This window comes from Bufo gargarizans, chromosome 4, assembly GCF_014858855.1.
Source record: "Bufo gargarizans isolate SCDJY-AF-19 chromosome 4, ASM1485885v1, whole genome shotgun sequence".
NCBI classification, from domain to species: domain Eukaryota; kingdom Metazoa; phylum Chordata; class Amphibia; order Anura; family Bufonidae; genus Bufo; species Bufo gargarizans.
The window spans coordinates 59,034,283-59,054,409 of NC_058083.1; the positions used below are offsets into that span (position 1 = coordinate 59,034,283).

Sequence of the window (20,127 nt, forward strand, 5' to 3'; positions counted from 1 at the left end):
ACTTTTTAAGGACCAGTTCAGGTCTGAAGTCACTTTGTGAGGCTTACATAATAGAAACCACCCAAAAATGGCCCCATTTTAGAAACTACACCCCTCAAGGTATTCAAAACTGATTTTACAAACTTTGTTAACCCTTTTACTTTTTTGGCAGATTTTAAATTTTAATCAATTTTTTTCCAGTAGGAAAGCAAGGGTTAACAGCCAAACAAACTTAATATTTATGGCCCTGATTCTGTAGTTTACAGAAACACCCCATATGTGGTTGTAAACAGCTGTACGGGCACACGGCAGGGCGCAGAAGGAAAGGCGCGCCATATGGTTTTTGGAAGGCAGATTTCACTGGGATAATTTTTAGCTGCCATGTCACATTTGAAGCCCCCCTGATGCACCCCTAGAGTAGAAACTCCAATAAAATGACCCCATTTTGGAAACTACGGGATAGGGTGGCAGTTTTGTTTGTACTATTTTACGGTACGTCTTATTTTTGGTTGCTCTATAATACACTTTTTATATTAATATTTTTTGTGAGACAAGGTAACAAAAAATTGCTGTTTTGGCACCGTTTTTATTGTTTGTTATTTAGAATGTTCATCTGACCGGTTAGATCATGTGGTATTTTTATAGAGGAGGTTGTTACAGACGCGCAACACCAAATATGACTTTTTTTGTTTCAGTTTTACATAAAGCATTTTTGAAAAAAAAATTTTTTTTGTGTCTTCATATTCTGAAAGCCATAGTTTTTTTTATTTTTTGGGCGACTTATGTAGGGGCTCATTTTTTTCGGTATGAGATGACCGTTTGATTAGTACTATTTTAGAATGCATATGACTTTTTGATCGCTTGGTATTACACTTTTTGTGATGTAAGTTGACAAAAAATGGCTTTTTTGACAGTTTTTTATTTTTACGGTGTTCACCTGAGCGGTTAGGTCATGTGGTATTTTTATAGAGCAGGTTTTTACGGACACGGCGATACCTAAAATGTCAATTTCTTTTAACATTTAACACAATAGAAGCATTTAAAAAAAAATAAAAATATCATGTTTTAGTGTCTCTGAGAGTCACAGTTTTTTATTTTTTGGGCGATTGTCTTAGCTAGGGGCTCATTTTTTGCGGGGTTTGATTGGTACTATTTTAGGGTACATACCGTATTTCTCGCCCTATAAGATGCATCAGCCCATAAGACGCACCTAGGTTTTAGAGGAGAACAATAAGAAAAAAATATTTTTCATTAGATCTCAGATCAGGCCAGCAATCGGACTCCCAATGTTAATCAGACCTCACCTGACAGCCCCAATCAGACCCCCAATGTTAATAAGACCTCAGATCAGCCCCCCATGCCATTTCAGATGCCCCCAGTGCCATTTCAGATGCCCCCAGTGCCACACACTAAATAAAATAAGAAACCCACTTACCTATCATGCACCTGGACGCCACCGCTACTCACCTCCAGCGCACTCGGTCTTCCTCTTCCTCTGTCTGCTGTGCTATGACCCGGCGCGCACAGCGTGAGGTCACTGAGCGCACTCACGCTGTGCACAGCCGACAGTGGAGGACCAGGAAGCGGTAAGTACAGAGCCTTCACCGCTTCCCGGTCCTCCGGTACTAATGAGTGCTTCCAGAATGGAAGCGCTTCATTAGTATTCGCCCCATAAGACGTAGGGGCATTCCCCCCCACTTTTGAGGGAAATAAAATGCGTCTTATGGGGCGAAAAATACAGTACTACTTTTTGATCATATGATATTACACTTTTTGTGATGAAAGGTGACGAAAAATTGCTTTTTTTAGCACCGTTTTTATAAAGAAAATTTTTGCGGTGTTGACCAGACGGGGTGGATCATGTGATATTTTTATAGAGCAGGTTGTTACGCACGCGGTGATACTTAATATGTCTGTTTTTTTTTTCTATTTTATATGTCTCTTTTTATGGAAAAGGGGCTTATTATTTTTTTTATTGAAACTTGTATTTTTTTTATTGTTAAAAACACTTTTATTTCACTTTTAATATTATATACTTTTGTCCCACTATGGGACTTCAACATTACAGGGTCTGATCCCTGTTTCAATGCAGCAGAATACATCAGTGTATTACACAGTGTAAGGCCTCATGCACACCGCCGTTTTTTTTTACGGTCCGCAAAAACTAGGTCCGTGATCCGTGATCCGTGACCGTTTTTTCGTCCGTTGGTCTTCCTTGATTTTTGGAGGATCCACGGACATGAAAAAAAAGGTTTGGTGTCCGCCTGGCCGTGCGGAGCCAAACGGATCCGTCCTGAATTACAATGCAAGTCAATGGGGACGGATCCGTTTGAAAAAGCTTTTATGCAGACGGATCTTCGGATCCGTCTGTATGAAAGTAACCTACGGCCACGGATCACGGACACGGATGCCAATCTTGTGTGCATCCGTGTTCTTTCACGGACCCATTGACTTGAATGGGTCCGTGAACCGTTGTCCGTCAAAAAAATAGGACAGGTCATATTTTTTTGACGGACAGGATACACGGATCACGGTCTCGGCTGCAAAACGGTGCATTTTCCGATTTTTCCACTGACCCATTGAAAGTCAATGGGTCCGCGAAGGAAAACGGCACAACGGCCACGGATGCACACAACGGTCGTGTGCATGAGGCCTAAGGCTGGCGTCACATTAGCCGCAGGGGACTCCGGCAGGCTGTTCCGGCAGGTAAACAGCCTGTTGGGTCCGGACTGCCGCTAGTTCACGTGTGTCCCCGGACTGCCGCTCCGTCCCCATTGACTATAATAGCGGCGTGGGCGGAGTTCCGGCAAGCGCACAGCGAGAGGCAGCCGGACTAAAAGTACTGCATGCATGCAGTACCTTTAGTCCGGCTGCCTCTCACCGTGCTGCCGCAAAAAAGTAGTAAAATGTAAAAAGAAACTATATGTATTTGGCATCACTGTAATCTTACTGATCCAGAAACTAAAGATATTATGTTATTTATACCGAAAAATGAACGCCGTAAAATGTATAACCTAAAAACGTAGTGGCAGTATTGATGTTTTTCCCTCCCAAAAAGAGTAATTAAAAGTTAATCAGAAAGTTATGTGAACCCCAAAATGGCGCCATTAAAAACTACAACTTGTCCCGCAAAAAACAAGCCATCATACAGATACATAGATAGAAAAATAAAAAAGTTATAGCTCTTGGAACACGACAATGAAAAAACAAAAAAAAACGCTTAGTCAGTAAGGCCCAGTACAGGCTGGTCACTAAGGGGTTAAGAAGAGATGCTTTAAAAAAAAAATTTCAGCTGTTCAGTGTCAGTAAAACACGGAGAGCAAAAATCGGACCCAATACAGATCCTTCACGGACAGCTTCACTGACCACCTGCTCACGGATTTGAGCACGGACACGGAGGTGTGAATGAGGCTTTATTTTGGGCTAAAATAATTTTTTCAGTTGGTCTGCATTAAAAACGTTCAGCCATTTCTAAGATACATGGGTTAAAAATCAGTCTGTTTGCAAGCTATCACTTTGTTTTCTTTGAATCCCATCATCTGACGGCTCATGTCTAGCTCTGATCTCCTCACCTCATAAACACTTATTGAGATATAATGAGTGGATTCATAGAAAATAGAAAGTGACAGCCTGAGAACAGACTGATTTTTAACCCTTGCACCTCAGAAACGGCTGAAAATTTTTAAAGAAGACCAATTGAAAAATATATATATTTAGTCCAAAATGAGTAAAATGCAATCATAACAAAAATTGCCCCAAAGGTGTGCATAGTCTTTTAAGTTCTCTCCTGAATCTGTTAACCATGTAGACCCGGGGCCTTGTATCACTGTGGCTAGGGCTAACGGGGCAACTTTTTGGTGTGTTCAGGACTCGCCCTTTACCTCCCTCTCTTTATCATTTCCAGAGGAACGCAACCCATACAAAGAGGTCTACACAGAGATTTGGGTAGAACCAGAAGCTGCCGCCTATGCCCCTCCCCCTCCCGCTAAGAAACCACGAAAAAGCACAGAGAAGCCCAAGGTCAAAGAAATTATCGATGAGCGAACTCGAGGTACGTCTGAGGGGCCACGCCCCCGTGTAATTATCTGTGCACAGAGTATGTTGTGGTGCATTATGAGGGATCTACCGCTTATACTGTGCAGCAAGCAGAGATAGAGCTCATCTCCCACAATGCAATGCAGCAGAGCTCAGCTACAGAGGAGCGTCTGCCGGCAGGGTGGTGAATGCACACACTTTGCTGCCCTCTACTGGTCCAGTGCTGTAGTGCGTGGCTGAAGATGTAGTGTTTGTAATGCAGTCGCTTTGCTGACCTCTAGTGGTCTAAGCTGTGGTGCATTATGGGAGATGTAGAGTTTAGGAAGGGTATGGACTATAGTCTGATATAGTAAAAAATATATATATACGGTGTAATGCTGCCACCTAGTGGCCTGTGTCGCCCCTGCTGCGATACACTGTGGGTGATGTGGTGCCTCTAAACACAATAGTCTTGTAAAGGGAGACGCAAAATCTGCCACCGTGCAATACAGTGGGGCGCAGTGAATTATAGGATCGGGCCATGGGGGGGTCCCAGGTCTGGATTTGGCGAGATGAATTTATACCCTCTCTTCTTGTGATGAATCTTCCTCCATGTTTTTGCAGAGAGGCTGGTCTATGAAGTGCGTCAGAAGAGTCGCTCCATCGAGGGTGAGTGCGGAGAAGTATCTTCTGTTTACGTTTTCATCCATTGGGTGTGAGCTGATGTAAGGGTCATGTGATCACCCCCCTATGATGTCATCGGTCAGCCCCGGGCTCTGTTCTGTAGTGGTTGTCACCGTTATAAATATTCTGTTACAATGTGGCCCCCGGTTATAGGGGCTGTGCCTGCAGGGGGCGTGTCCTGGGACAGACATATTATCTTCTGTGTTGTGGTTGGACATAGATAATTCCGTGTTTCTATTTCCAGATATCTGCATCTCTTGTGGCAGTTTGAATGTTACTCTGGAGCACCCCTTATTTATTGGGGGAATGTGCCAAAACTGCAAGGTAAAGTCAAAAAAGACCATTGGGAAACATGGAGAGGATACTTGATGATGAGCAGAGGAAACTGTCAGTAAGGACAAAGCTCATCATGTGGGAAGGAGGCGGGAAACTATCATTAAGAATAGAGCGCTATGCATTATAGAGGAGAAGCTCTGATGTGTGAAGGAAATGGTCAGTAAGGACATAGCTCGGCATATTGGAGATGTGTGAAGGAAGAGCTTGATGTACTAGAGAGGAGAGGCTCTGATGTATCAGGGAAACTGTCAGTAAGGACAAAGCTCGGCATATTGGAGATGTGTGAAGGAAGAGCTTGATGTACTAGAGAGGAGAGGCTCTGATGTATCAGGGAAACTGTCAGTAAGGACAAAGCTCGGCATATTGGAGATGTGTGAAGGAAGAGCTTGATGTACTAGAGAGGAGAGGCTCTGATGTATCAGGGAAACTGTCAGTAAGGGCAGAGTTCAGTGTGTTGGAAAGGATTCGCTCTTATTCGTCAGTAAGACCTGAGCTTAGTGTACTGGACAGGAGAATGAGAGGACAATGATTTATGTCAGTAAGCCTAAGGAAACAGGGTCATTATACAGGGAGAGGATGATCCGTGAAGGAAACTATCAGTAAGTATAGAGACCAGTATGAGAAGAGAGGGGGCGCTTTATGTGCGAGGAGCTCCAGGTCATTACTCCATCAGCTTAGGGATCATTTGCATTTTTTTTTCAGAACTGCTTTTTAGAGTGCGCGTACCAGTATGATGATGACGGATACCAGTCGTACTGTACCATCTGCTGCGGAGGACGGGAGGTGCTCATGTGCGGCAACAATAATTGCTGCAGGTTAGATCAGTAATTCCAGGGGTTCAGTCTCCTTTCTGATGATGTGTGATATGTTCTCTGGTGAACTCGGAAACTGATTCTAGGATAGACAGGCTCCAGTCCTGGTGGGAGCATCTTTAGTGTGTATCCCTGGTGAGAACGTGTTTAGTGGCTAGCCCTGGTGAGAACGTGATTCTAAAATACACAGGCTCTAGTCATGGTGGGAGCATCTTTAGTGGCTAGCCCTGGTGAGAATGTGTTTAGTGTCTAGCCCTGGTGAGAATGTGTTTAGTGGCTAGCCCTGGTGAGAATGTGTTTAGTGTCTAGCCCTGGTGAGAATGTGTTTAGTGGCTAGCCCTGGTGAGAATGTGTTTAGTGGCTAGCCCTGGTGAGAATGTGTTTAGTGGCTAGCCCTGGTGAGAATGTGTTTAGTGGCTAGCCCTGGTGAGAATGTGTTTAGTGGCTAGCCCTGGTGAGAATGTGTTTAGTGGCTAGCCCTGGTGAGAATGTGTTTAGTGGCTAGCCCTGGTGAGAATGTGTTTAGTGGCTAGCCCTGGTGAGAATGTGTTTAGTGGCTAGCCCTGGTGAGAATGTGTTTAGTGGCTAGCCCTGGTGAGAACGTGTTTAGTGGCTAGCCCTGGTGAGAACGTGTTTAGTGGCTTGCCCTGGTGAGAATGTGTTTAGTGGCTTGCCCTGGTGAGAATGTGTTTAGTGGCTTGCCCTGGTGAGAATGTGTTTAGTGGCTTGCCCTGGTGAGAATGTGTTTAGTGGCTTGCCCTGGTGAGAATGTGTTTAGTGGCTTGCCCTGGTGAGAATGTGTTTAGTGGCTAGTCCTGGTGAGAACGTGTTTAGTGGCTAGCCTTGGTGAGAAATTGTTTAGTGGCTAGCCCTGGTGAGAACGTGATTCTAGGAGAAACAGGCTCTAGTCATGGTGGGAGCATCTTAAGTGTGTAGCCCTGGTGAGAACGTGATTCTAAAATACACAGGCTCTAGTCATGGTGGGAGCATCTTTAGTGGCTAGCCCTGGTGAGAATGTGTTTAGTGGCTAGCCCTGGTGAGAATGTGATTCTAGGATACACAGGCTCTAGTCATGGTGGGAGCATCTGTAGTGTCTAGCCCTGGTGAGAATGTGTTTAGTGGCTAGCCCTGGTGAGAATGTGTTTAGTGGCTAGCCCTGGTGAGAATGTGTTTAGTGGCTAGCCCTGGTGAGAATGTGTTTAGTGGCTAGCCCTGGTGAGAATGTGTTTAGTGGCTAGCCCTGGTGAGAATGTGTTTAGTGGCTAGCCCTGGTGAGAATGTGTTTAGTGGCTAGCCCTGGTGAGAATGTGTTTAGTGGCTAGCCCTGGTGAGAATGTGTTTAGTGGCTAGCCCTGGTGAGAATGTGTTTAGTGGCTAGCCCTGGTGAGAATGTGTTTAGTGGCTAGCCCTGGTGAGAATGTGTTTAGTGGCTTGCCCTGGTGAGAATGTGTTTAGTGGCTTGCCCTGGTGAGAATGTGTTTAGTGGCTTGCCCTGGTGAGAATGTGTTTAGTGGCTTGCCCTGGTGAGAATGTGTTTAGTGGCTTGCCCTGGTGAGAATGTGTTTAGTGGCTAGCCCTGGTGAGAACGTGTTTAGTGGCTAGCCCTGGTGAGAATGTGATTGTAGGAGAAACAGGCTCTAGTCATGGTGGGAGCATCTTTAGTGTCTAGCCCTGGTGAGATCGTGTTTAGTGTCTAGCCCTGGTGAGAATGTGTTTAGTGGCTAGCCCGGGTGAGAATGTGTTTAGTGGCTAGGCCTGGTGAGATCGTGTTTAGTGTCTAGCCCTGGTGAGAACGGGTTTAGTGGCTAGCCCTGGTGAGAACGTGTTTAGTGGCTAGCCCTGGTGAGAACGTGTTTAGTGGCTAGCCCTGGTGAGAACGTGTTTAGTGGCTAGCCTTGGTGAGAACGTGTTTAGTGGCTAGTCCTGGTGAGAATGTGATTCTAGGATACACAGGCTCTAGTCATGGTGGGAGCATCTTTAGTGTCTAGCCCTGGTGAGAACGTGTTTAGTGTCTAGCCCTGGTGAGAACGTGTTTAGTGTCTAGCCCTGGTGAGAACGTGTTTAGTGTCTAGCCCTGGTGAGAACGTGTTTATTGTCTAGCCCTGGTGAGAACGTGTTTATTGTCTAGCCCTGGTGAGAACGTGTTTAGTGTCTAGCCCTGGTGAGAACGTGTTTAGTCCTGGTCAGAACGTGTTTAGTGTCTAGTCCTGGTGAGAGCGTGTTTAGTGCCTAGTCCTGGTGAGAACGTGTTTAGTGCCTAGTCCTGGTGAGAACGTGTTTAGTGCCTAGTCCTGGTGAGAACGTGTTTAGTGGCTAGCCCTGGTGAGAACGTGTTTAGTGGCTAGCCTTGGTGAGAACGTGTTTAGTGGCTAGTCCTGGTGAGAATGTGATTCTAGGATACACAGGCTCTAGTCATGGTGGGAGCATCTTTAGTGTCTAGCCCTGGTGAGAACGTGTTTAGTGTCTAGCCCTGGTGAGAACGTGTTTAGTGTCTAGCCCTGGTGAGAACGTGTTTAGTGTCTAGCCCTGGTGAGAACGTGTTTAGTGTCTAGCCCTGGTGAGAACGTGTTTAGTGTCTACTCCTGGTGAGAACGTGTTTAGTGTCTAGCCCTGGTGAGAATGTGATTCTAGGAGAAGCAGGCTCCATTTATGGTATGAGCATGTTTAGTGTCTAGTCCTGGTGAGAACATGTTTAGTGTCTAGTCCTGGTCAGAACATGTTTAGTGTCTAGTCCTGGTGAGAACGTGTTTAGTGCCTAGTCCTGGTGAGAACGTGTTTAGTGCCTAGTCCTGGTCAGAACGTGTTTAGTGCCTAGTCCTGGTGAGAACGTGTTTAGTGCCTAGTCCTGGTGAGAACGTGTTTAGTGCCTAGTCCTGGTGAGAACGTGGTTCTAGAAGAAACGGGCTCCAGTCATGGTAGGAGTGTGTTTAGTGTGTAGCCCTGGTGAGAACGTGTTTTGTGTCTAGTCCTCGTGAGAACGTGTTTAGTGTCTAGTCCTAGTGAGGTAGTGTTTGTTCAATGTTTGACTTGGATCTCTCTTCTCCAGGTGTTTTTGTGTAGAATGTGTGGACTTGTTGGTGGGACCAGGTGCAGCTCAGGCAGCTATTAAAGAAGACCCCTGGAACTGCTACATGTGTGGACACAAGGGCATTTACGGGTTGCTTCGAAGGCGAGATGACTGGCCCACTCGTTTACAGATCTTCTTCGCTAATAATCATGACCAAGAATTTGTGAGTATCTTCTCGTGGCTCCATTTCTTCTGCCTCATGAGGCGATGCTGTGACTAAATGTTCTTCACTTGCCTTCAAGGACCCACCAAAGCTTTATCCGCCTATTCCAGCCGACAAGCGGAAGCCTATCCGAGTACTGTCTTTATTTGACGGCATTGCTACAGGTGATCTTCTCGTTGTGTTATGGGGGTGGGTCTGAGGGTGACTACTGGATCTCCTCTCACTGGATCTCCTCTCTCCAGGTCTATTGGTGCTAAAGGATCTCGGGATCCAGATAGACCGATACATTGCCTCAGAGGTGTGCGAGGACTCCATCACTGTGGGAATGGTGCGACATACGGGCAAGATCATGTATGTGGGAGACGTGAGGAACATAACCCGCAAACATGTGAGTCCTAAGTGTCAGAAAAGTCTGATGCTGGAAACCATCAACAAGCATTCATATGTAGAATTATCTTATAGTTTGACATCATAATGGTCCCCCGCTGTGGACCTGATCATTAACCCTTCATATCAACCAGTAGTCCGATTCATGGCGCTACAGTATAAGGGGTTCAAGTATTAATCAGACTAATTAGATATTCATAAATTAATGGACATCGGGTCTTTATGTGTAATGAGCCAAGCTTGTCCTGCACAGTGGTCAGCTCTGCTGTGTCCTGCACAGTGGTCAGCTCTGCTGTGTCCTGCACAGTGGTCAGCTCTGCTGTGTCCTGCACAGTGGTCTGCTCTGCTGTGTCCTGCACAGTGGTCGGCCCTGTTATGTCCTGCACAGTGGTCGGCTCTGCTGTGTCCTGCACAGTGGTCGGCCCTGCTGTGTCCTGCACAGTGGTCGGCCCTGTTATGTCCTGCACAGTGGTCGGCTCTGCTGTGTCCTGCACAGTGGTCGGCCCTGCTGTGTCCTGCACAGTGGTCGGCCCTGTTATGTCCTGCGCAGTGGTCTGCTCTGCTGTGTCCTGCACAGTGGTCGGCCCTGTTATGTCCTGCAGAGTGGTCGGCCCTGCTGTGTCCTGCAGAGTGGTCGGCTCTGCTGTGTCCTGCACAGTGGTCGGCCCTGCTGTGTCCTGCACAGTGGTCGGCCCTGCTGTGTCCTGCACAGTGGTCGGCCCTGCTGTGTCCTGCACAGTGGTCGGCCCTGCTGTGTCCTGCAGAGTGGTCGGCCCTGCTGTGTCCTGCAGAGTGGTCGGCCCTGCTGTGTCCTGCAGAGTGGTCGGCCCTGCTGTGTCCTGCAGAGTGGTCGGTCCTGCAGAGTGGTCGGGCCCTGCTGTGTCCTGCAGAGTGGTCGGTCCTGCAGAGTGGTCGGCCCTGCTGTGTCCTGCAGAGTGGTCGGCCCTGTTGTGTCCTGCGCAGTAGTCGGCTCTGTTGTGTCCTGCGCAGTAGTCGGCCCTGCTATGTCCTGCGCAGTGGTCGGCCCTGCTATGTCCTGCGCAGTAGTCGGCTCTGCTATGTCCTGCACAGTGGTCGGCTCTGCTGTGTCCTGCACAGTGTTCGGCCCTGTTATGTCCTGCACAGTAGTCGGCTCTGCTATGTCCTGCACAGTGGTCGGCCCTGCTATGTCCTGCGCAGTAGTCGGCCCTGCTATGTCCTGCACAGTGGTCGGCCCTGTTATGTCCTGCACAGTAGTCGGCTCTGCTATGTCCTGCACAGTGGTCGGCCCTGTTATGTCCTGCGCAGTAGTCGGCCCTGTTATGTCCTGCACAGTGGTCGGCCCTGCTATGTCCTGCACAGTGGTCGGCTCTGCTATGTCCTGCACAGTGGTCGGCCCTGTTATGTCCTGCGCAGTAGTCGGCCCTGTTATGTCCTGCACAGTGGTCGGCCCTGTTATGTCCTGCACAGTGGTCGGCCCTGTTATGTCCTGCACAGTGGTCGGCCCTGCTGTGTCCTGCACAGTGGTCGGCTCTGCTATGTCCTGCACAGTGTTCGGCCCTGTTATGTCCTGCACAGTAGTCGGCTCTGCTATGTCCTGCACAGTGGTCGGCCCTGCTGTGTCCTGCACAGTCGGAGGCCCCACTGCTAACCTATTTCTTCTTTCCACAGATTACTGAATGGGGCCCATTTGACCTGGTGATCGGAGGGAGTCCGTGTAACGATCTTTCCATTGTGAACCCGGCACGGAAAGGTCTGTTCGGTATGTGGTTCTGTGTGTAGATATAGGGCGGTGTTCACACCCCAGGCAGCGATGCTAGGGTTTACGGTGTGTCCCTCCTCTAGTATAACGAGGCTTAACAACACTGACACCTAGTGGCCTGTGTATGAAACTGCATGGACTCTCTTTTTTATATGATCTGTGGGGCTTGTGCAGGTTTGTTACAGTGTTTCAGTCCAGACAATCCTCTGTGAGCTAAATACACCAGCAGCAAAAAAATCTCTCCTGTCCAGGTCTCTGGATGCAGCAAGAATGCTCCTATTCACTGACAGCAAGCAGAGATTGTGACAGGTTGCAGCAATGATGTAACTGTGAAGCTTTATTTACAAAATGCATTCCTTGTACTTATTGTGTGAGGGACTTCAGGAGCAGCGTCATATCCTAGGAAAGCTGGGTGACGCGCAATATGGCGGCCATGTGTATTGTCACCCAGCTTTCCTAGGAACAGACAGAGCTCATGTACAGCCGCACAGGATTTCAGGGCCCCATATGTTGCTCATATGTTCTTTTTATATGTGGGGGCCCCTCCGTCTCTGGTGACGCTCCTGCTCTCCCCGCAGAGGGCACAGGACGCCTCTTTTTCGAGTTTTACCGTCTGCTCCATGAAGCTCGGCCGAAGGCAGGAGACGAGCGGCCGTTCTTCTGGCTGTTTGAGAACGTGGTGGCCATGGGTGTCAGCGATAAAAGGGACATATCACGTTTCCTAGAGGTAAGACGCGGGCCGGGAGCTGCGCTCCAGTCACATCCAGAGCTGCATTCACAATTCTCCAGGCATCCTAACAGCTGAGATGCAGAATTGTGGCCGCAGCTCTGGGTGTGACTGGAGTATGATGATCCAGTGTGTGGGATACAGCGAGCAGCACCTCAGTATCTCTCCTGTCGGACTGTCGGCCATGATGTCTCTCTCTGTTTTTTTTTTTTTTCAGTCTAACCCGGTGATGATCGATGCCAGGGAGGTGTCTGCAGCACACAGGGCCCGATACTTCTGGGGTAACCTCCCGGGTATGAACAGGTTGGTGCAACGGGGGCAGCGCGTCATTTCCAGCTGAGAGTGGGCACCCTGCTAGTGTGTGGGGGGAAATAATTGGTCCCTAAAGTACTGGTGCCGAGCAAGGTTGGAGCTAGATGGCGACATTGTGCCCTGGCTGGCGCGTTTCATAGGTTTATAGTGATGAGCGGTGAAAACATCTAAAACGTGTGCAGGTCCCGTGTACCCTGTGCACTACGTGTCACATGTTTGACCTTGGTGCAGTGGTGGCCGTCCCTCTCTCTGCCTGGTCTCCTCTGATCTGATTATAACCTAAGCCGTCCTGATCAGCCGCCATCTATTACACTCGGTGGCAGGATGTAGCGATCGCTTGCGATTCTGGTCACATTGGTACAAATCCTCTGCGTATCGTACCCCTAGAACACTACAGAGCGGCATCACATGGCAGCGGCAGGAATAGATGAAGCCGCGGCGCGTGGTTCTGTCCAGCGAGCGCAGTCCTTGTATTAACCATATGTTTCCCATGTGTCTCTAGGCCTCTGGTCTCTACAGTCAATGACCGGCTGGACTTACAGGACTGTCTGGAGCACGGCAGGATAGCAAAGGTGAGGACGTGGGGACGCGAATATCACATCTGTACCCACCTGTGGTCGGAACCTGCAGACACTACAATTCCATCATACATTATACAGATCAGGCAGCTGCGGAGACCTGTGATGTCATCATGTACATTATACAGATCAGGCAGCTGCGGAGACCCGTTATGTCATCATGTACATTATACAGATCAGGCAGCTGCGGAGACCCGTGATGTCATCATGTACATTATACAGAGCAGGCAGCTGCGGAGACCCGTGATGTCATCATATACATTATACAGAGCAGGCAGCCGCGGAGACCCGTGATGTCATCATATACATTATATAGAGCAGGCAGCTGCAGAGACCTGTGATGACATCATAAGGGGAGCTATTCTGATCTTTTATATTAGGAGATTGCTGTTGATGCAAATACAGAGCAGGCAGCTGCGGAGACCCGTGATGTCATCATGTACATTATATAGAGCAGACAGCTACAGAGACCCGTGATGTCATCATATACATTATACAGATCAGGCAGCTGCGGAGACCTGTGATGACATCATAAGGGGAGCTATTCTGATCTTTTATATTAGGAGATTGCTGTTGATGCAAATACAGAGCAGGCAGCTGCGGAGACCCGTGATGTCATCATGTACATTTATACAGATCAGGCAGCTGCGGAGACCCGTGATGTCATCATGTACATTTATACAGATCAGGCAGCTGCGGAGACCCGTGATGTCATCATATACAGGTCCTTTTCAAAAAATTAGCATATTGTGATAAAGTTCATTATTTTCTGTAATGTACTGATAAACATTAGACTTTCATATATTTTAGATTCATTACACACAACTGAAGTAGTTCAAGCCTTTTATTGTTTTAATATTGATGATTTTGGCATACAGCTCATGAAAGCCCAAATTCCTATCTAAAAAAATTAGCATATTTCATCCGACCAATAAAAGAAAAGTGTTTTTAATACAAAAAAAGTCAACCTTCAAATAATTATGTTCAGTTATGCCCTCAATACTTGGTCGGGAATCCTTTTGCAGAAATGACTGCTTCAATGCGGCGTGGCGTGGAGGCAATCAGCCTGTGGCCCTGCTGAGGTGTTATGGAGGCCCAGGAGGCTTCACTGCGGCGTGGCATGGAGGCAATCAGCCTGTGGCACTGCTGAGGTGTTATGGAGGCCCAGGAGGCTTCACTGCGGCGTGGCATGGAGGCAATCAGCCTGTGGCACTGCTGAGGTGTTATGGAGGCCCAGGATGCTTCGATAGCGGCGTGGCATGGAGGCAATCAGCCTGTGGCACTGCTGAGGTGTTATGGAGGCCCAGGATGCTTCGATAGCGGCCTTAAGCTCATCCAGAGTGTTGGGTCTTGCGTCTCTCAACTTTCTCTTCCCAATATCCCACAGATTCTCTATGGGGTTCAGGTCAGGAGAGTTGGCAGGCCAATTGAGCCCAGTAATACCATGGTCAGTAAACCATTTACCAGTGGTGTTGGCACTGTGAGCAGGTGCCAGGTCGTGCTGAAAAATGAAATCTTCATCTCCATAAAGCTTTTCAGCAGATGGAAGCATGAAGTGCTCCAAAATCTCCTGATAGCTAGCTGCATTGACCCTGCCCTTGATAAAACACAGTGGACCAACACCAGCAGCTGACATGGCACCCCAGACCATCACTGACTGTGGGTACTTGACACTGGACTTCAGGCATTTTGGCATTTCCCTCTCCCCAGTCTTCCTCCAGACTCTGGCACCTTGATTTCCGAATGACATGCAACAGTCCAGTGCTGCTTCTCTGTAGCCCAGGTCAGGCGCTTCTGCCGCTGTTTCTGGGGAATGCGGCACCTGTAGCCCATTTCCTGCACACGCCTGTACACGGGGGCTCTGGATGTTTCTACTCCAGACTCAGTCCACTGCTTCCGCAGGTCCCCCAAGGTCTGGAATCGCTCCTTCTCCACCATCTTCCTCAGGGTCCGGTCACCTCTTCTCGTTGTGCAGCGTTTTCTGCCACACTTTTTCCTTCCCACAGACTTCCCACTGAGGGGCCTTGATACAGCACTCTGGGAACAGCCTATTCCTTCAGACATGTCTCTCTGTATCTTACCCTCTTGCTTGAGGGTGTCAATGATGGCCTTCTGGACAGCAGTCAGGTCGGCAGTCTTACCCATGATTGCGGTTTTGAGTAATGAACCAGGCTGGGAGTTTTTAAAAGCCTCAGGAATCTTTTGCAGGTGTTTAGAGTTAATTAGTTGATTCCGATGATTAGGTTAATAGCTCGTTTAGAGAACCTTTTCATGATATGCTAATTTTTTGAGATAGGAATTTTGGGCTTTCATGAGCTGTGGCCAAAATCATCAATATTAAAACAATAAAAGGCTTGAACTACTTCAGTTGTGTGTAATGAATCTAAAATATATGAAAGTCTAATGTTTATCAGTACATTACAGAAAATAATGAACTTTATCACAATATGCTAATTTTTTTAAAAGGACCTGTACACTGTATAGAGCAGGCAGCTGCGGAGACCCGTGATGTCATCATATACATTATACAGATCAGGCAGCTGCAGAGACCTGTGATGTCATCATGTACATTATACAGAGCAGGCAGCTGTGGAGACCCTTGATGTCATCATATACATTATATAGAGCAGACAGCTACAGAGACCCGTGATGTCATCATATACAATGTATAGAGCAGGCAGCTGCGGAGTCCCGTGATGTCATCATGTACATTTATACAGATCAGGCAGCTGCGGAGACCCGTGATGTCATCATGTACATTTATACAGATCAGGCAGCTGCGGAGACCTGTGATGACATCATAAGGGGAGCTATTCTGATCTTTTATATTAGGAGATTGCTGTTGATGCAAATCCCAAAAAAGCACAAATAGTATGTCCAGCAATACGGCCTATGTGAGATCACAGACGCGTTTCAGACTACGTCCTGCATACACACTGTATACTGCTTAAAGTATAAACACGTTAACCCCTATCCACTGCATCCATTGGGTCTGACCAGCAGGACCCCCTCTAACCATGAGAAAGGAGGGTCCCGTGTCCACACAGGGCGTGGCTGTCCACCGTCACTCGAACATAGCCCAGGACTGCACTGCTACAGCGGTCTTGGCCCCTATTCAGTGGGCAAACTCCAGCAGTTAGGGGGTGGTTGATGCTGGGGTCCAGTATCGGGCCGCCCACCTGAAGTTGAGTGACATTACAGTCCAGGTATCTCCTCTTCAGTGGTTAGGATTACCGCCAGAACACGTGTACAGGGGGGTCTGAAACGCGTTACTGTTGGGTTGTAATGGCTGCTGATTGTTCCGTGGATTCTGCCTGTACACACAACAATAGTCTGTAGTTTTGCTGTGTGTATGGGTGTCCTAAAACATGGCGGCAGGTGTCCCTAGGCCCCCCCACGAGGGGCAGGGATCTCCTGGCAGTTTATGGATGCCATTTCCTGTGTCGTATTCACCTCATCGTCTTGTCTTCTGCAGTTTGGCAAAGTCCGAACCATCACCACTAGGTCTAACTCCATCAAGCAGGGGAAGGACCAGCATTTCCCGGTCTTCATGAATGAGAAGGAGGACATCCTGTGGTGCACTGAGATGGAACGGTGGGTGCAGGTCACAGGGCCACCTGTGATTTACATGATGCATGACACTGGATTATTTCTGAAAATTTAAATTATTGGAGAACTCTCTTTTATTTTCAGATATTTCCATTTCTGCATTTATTTTGGGGGTTTCCCAGACTGTAATATTTATGACCTACGTATCAAATCCATGGAGGTCTGACTCCTGGCACCCCTACCGATCACTCCGAAACTGCACGGCTCCATACACCGCTTAGTGGCCATAAATGGTACTGCAGCGCAGCTTGCATTCATTTACATGTCCATCAGTGTTACAGTCCTGGAAAACCATTAAAGTTGCATCTTGCCATTTGTAACTGATGACCCCTTCTCTGATTTGTGGGGGTCTGACACCCGAGACCCCAGCCTTCTTGCTGCTTACCCTAGGCCAGTGACGTCACTGAGCACTTGAATAGGGATGAGCTGCGCCTGGGTCATGTGACCAATGGTTGTGATTAGTGATGAGACTTTGCGAAAATTGACTTGGCCTCATCGGAGCCCGTACATTTTAATGCTGTAGGGAGGCGGATCTCCGTACAGCATTAATCCAAAGTTTTGAGCAAAGCGACCTCGGATCTAGGGTTGCTTCGCCCATCACTAGTTGTGATGTCAGTGGCCTAGGATAAGCAGCGGTGCTCCTAGGTCAGCTCTCAGGTGTCGGACCCCCACCGATCAGATACTGATGACCTACCCAGAGGATAGTCCAATAACCCCTTTAACAAACGTTCAAATACAGGTTTGCTACATCTGTGTGTGTTGTATCAGGTTATGTTCACATTGCCTTGGCCATGGAAAAAAAAAAGGTGAAGATTATCAACTGTCTTGAATATTTTCCACTTGGGAATTATCTTTTTTACTGTAGACTGAGTATACTCGTCCTGGCATTAAACTGTCACCATGTCTGCAGACATGGTGACAGCGCTGAGTGCCGGCTGTTACACAGTCACCCAGGCTGTTACCCAGTCACCCAGGGTCAATCCCGAGGGGGGTCCTGTGACCCCCCCCCCCCCATATCGGCGATCGCTGCAAACCGTAGGTCAATTTAGACCTGCGGTTTGCAGCGCTTTATGTAGTTTCTGATCCCTGCGGTCCCTGGCCGCAGGGATCAGAAACGTAAAAATGACCAGTGTCTAATTTTTTTAACCCCCCCTGCACCCCTGAATGCATTTATGTCGGCGGGGTGCAGGGGGGCGGTGCGGGCTGCGGCTGACAGAGGCGGGCGGTGCGGCAGGCGGGATCGCGATCCCCCGCCCGCCTCCCGCTAAATTTGCATTGGTGGTCAGTGGTACCAGAGTGTCAGCAATGTCAATTGCTGACACTCTGGTATAAACGGCTGACATCGCTGCAATGTCAGCTGTTTAGCCGTTTCACCCTTTCCATACCGCGGTCCGTACGAACCGTGGTATGGAAAGGGTTAAGTCAGGGAGCTCCCCCCCTCTGCCATCGGGGGGCTGCTGTGCCTTTGCAGCCCCCAGATGGATGGGGGGACAGAGGGAGGGAGCTCCCCTCCTTCCCCGTCTGCTCAGTTGTGGCAGACAGGGAAGGTTCCCATGGCAACAGGACGCCTTCTCAGGCGTCCTGCTGTCCATGGTGCTGAACAGATCTATGCTAAAAGCATAGGTCTGTTCAGTGTAAGTAAAATACAGTACAGTACAATATATATTGTACTGTACTGTATTATACAGACATCAGACCCACTGGATCTTCAAGAACCAAGTGGGTCTGGGTCCAAAAAATGTATAAAAAAAAAAAGTGAAAAAAAGATAATAAAAACACATTTATCACTGAATAAAAATAAAATACACTACACATATTGGGTATCGCCGCGTCCGTAACGACCTGATCTATAAAACGGTCATGTAACTTTCCCCGCACGGTGAACGCTATAAAAAAACTATCAGGAAATTGAAATTTTGCCCACCTTACTTCCCAAAAAAGGTAATAAAAGTGATCAAAAGAGTCGCATGTACGCCAAAATAGTACCAATCAAACCGTCACCTCATCCCGCAAAAAATGAGCCCCTACACGAGACAATGGCCCAAAAAATAAAAAAAACTATGGGGACACTATAACATGATTTATTTATTTTTTTCACAAATGATATTATTGTGTAAAACTTACATAAATAAAAAAAATTATACATATTTGGTATCGCCGCGTCCGTATCGACCAGCTCCTATAGTAATATCACATGAGCTAACCCCTCAGATGAACACCGTAAAAAATAAAAACTGTGCTAAATAAACAATTTTTTGTCACCTTACATCACAAAAAGTGTAATGGCAAGCGATCAAAAAGTCATATGCACCCCAAAATAGCGCCAATCAAACCGTCATCTCATCCCGCAAAAATCATACCCTACCCAAGATAATGGCCCAAAAACTGAAAAAACTTTGGCTCTTAGACTATGGAAACACTAAAACATGATTATTTTTTTTGTTTCAAAAATGAAATCATTGTGTAAAACTTACATAAATAAAAAAAATGTATACATATTAGGTATCGCCGCGTCCGTATCGACCGGCTCTATAAAAATATCACATGACCTAACTGCTCAGGTGAACACCGTAAAAAAATAAAAACGGTGTAAAAAAAGCTATTTTTTTGTCATCTTATGTCACAAAAAGTGTAATAGCAAGCGATCAAAAAGTCATATGCACCCCAAAATAGTGCCAATAAAACCGTCATCTCATCCCACAAAAAATTAGACCCTACTTTAGATATTTGCCCAAAAACTGAAAAAACTATGACTCTTAGACTATGGAGACACTAAAACATATTTTTTTTGTTTCAAAAATGAAATCATTGTGTAAAACTTACATAAATAAAAAAAATTGTATACATATTAGGTATCGCCGCGTCCGTGACAACCTGCTCTATGAAAATACCACATGATCTAACCTGTCAGATGAAAAAAAAAACTGTGCCAAAAAGGCTATTTCTTGTTCCTTGCCTCACAAAAAGTGTAATATAGAGCAACCAAAAATCATATGTACCCTAAACTAGTACCAACAAAACTTCCACCCTATCCCGTAGTTTCTAAAATGGGGTCACTTTTTTGGAGTTTTTACTCTAGGGGCGCATCAGGGGGGCTTCAAATGGGACATGGTGTCCAACAAAACTGTCTAGCAAAATCTGCCTTCCAAAAACCGTATGGCATTCCTTTCCTTCTGCGCCCTGCCGTGTGCCCGTACAGCGGTTTACGACCACATATGGGGTGTTTCTGTAAACTACAGAATCAGGGCCATAAATAATGAGTTTTGTTTGACTGTTAACCCTTGCTTTGTAACTGGAAAAAAAATAGTAAAATGGAAAATTTGCACAAAAATTGAAATTCTGAAATGTCATCTCTATTTGCCAATAACTCTTGTGGAACACCTAAAGGGTTAATAACGTTTGTAAAATCTGTTTTGAATACCTTGAGGGGTGTAGTTTCTTAGATGGAATTCACTTTTATGGAGCTTATACTCTAGGGGTGCATCAGGGGGGCTTCAAATGGGACATGGTGTCCCAAAAAAACTGTCTAGCAAAATCTGCCTTTCCAAAACCGTATGGCATTCCTTTCCTTCTGCGCCCTGCCGTGTGCCCGTACAGTGGTTTATGACCACATATGGGGTGTTTCTGTAAACTACAGAATCAGGGCCATAAATAATAAGTTTTGTTTGTCTGTTAACCCTTGCTTTGTAACTGGAAAAAAAAAATATTAAAATGGAAA

At 47.0% G+C, this 20,127-nt stretch overlaps 1 protein-coding gene across 6 annotated transcripts in view; it reads left to right on the forward strand.

Annotated features, from left to right (window-relative positions):
- DNMT3A (DNA methyltransferase 3 alpha) overlaps nt 1–20,127 on the forward strand; it is a 122,879-nt gene that overhangs the window by 101,583 nt on the left and 1,169 nt on the right. For 5 of the 6 annotated variants that reach the window (XM_044288865.1, XM_044288869.1, XM_044288867.1 and 2 more), the window contains 12 exons: nt 3,884–4,030; nt 4,618–4,662; nt 4,922–5,001; nt 5,716–5,828; nt 8,872–9,055; nt 9,135–9,219; nt 9,298–9,443; nt 11,093–11,183; nt 11,762–11,910; nt 12,128–12,213; nt 12,725–12,794; nt 16,276–16,394. In XM_044288865.1, the coding sequence (XP_044144800.1) occupies nt 3,884–4,030; nt 4,618–4,662; nt 4,922–5,001; nt 5,716–5,828; nt 8,872–9,055; nt 9,135–9,219; nt 9,298–9,443; nt 11,093–11,183; nt 11,762–11,910; nt 12,128–12,213; nt 12,725–12,794; nt 16,276–16,394 (1,315 nt within the window). The remainder of the gene's footprint in view (nt 1–3,883; nt 4,031–4,617; nt 4,663–4,921; nt 5,002–5,715; nt 5,829–8,871; nt 9,056–9,134; nt 9,220–9,297; nt 9,444–11,092; nt 11,184–11,761; nt 11,911–12,127; nt 12,214–12,724; nt 12,795–16,275; nt 16,395–20,127) is intronic. The other variant, XM_044288868.1, reaches the window with a different exon arrangement.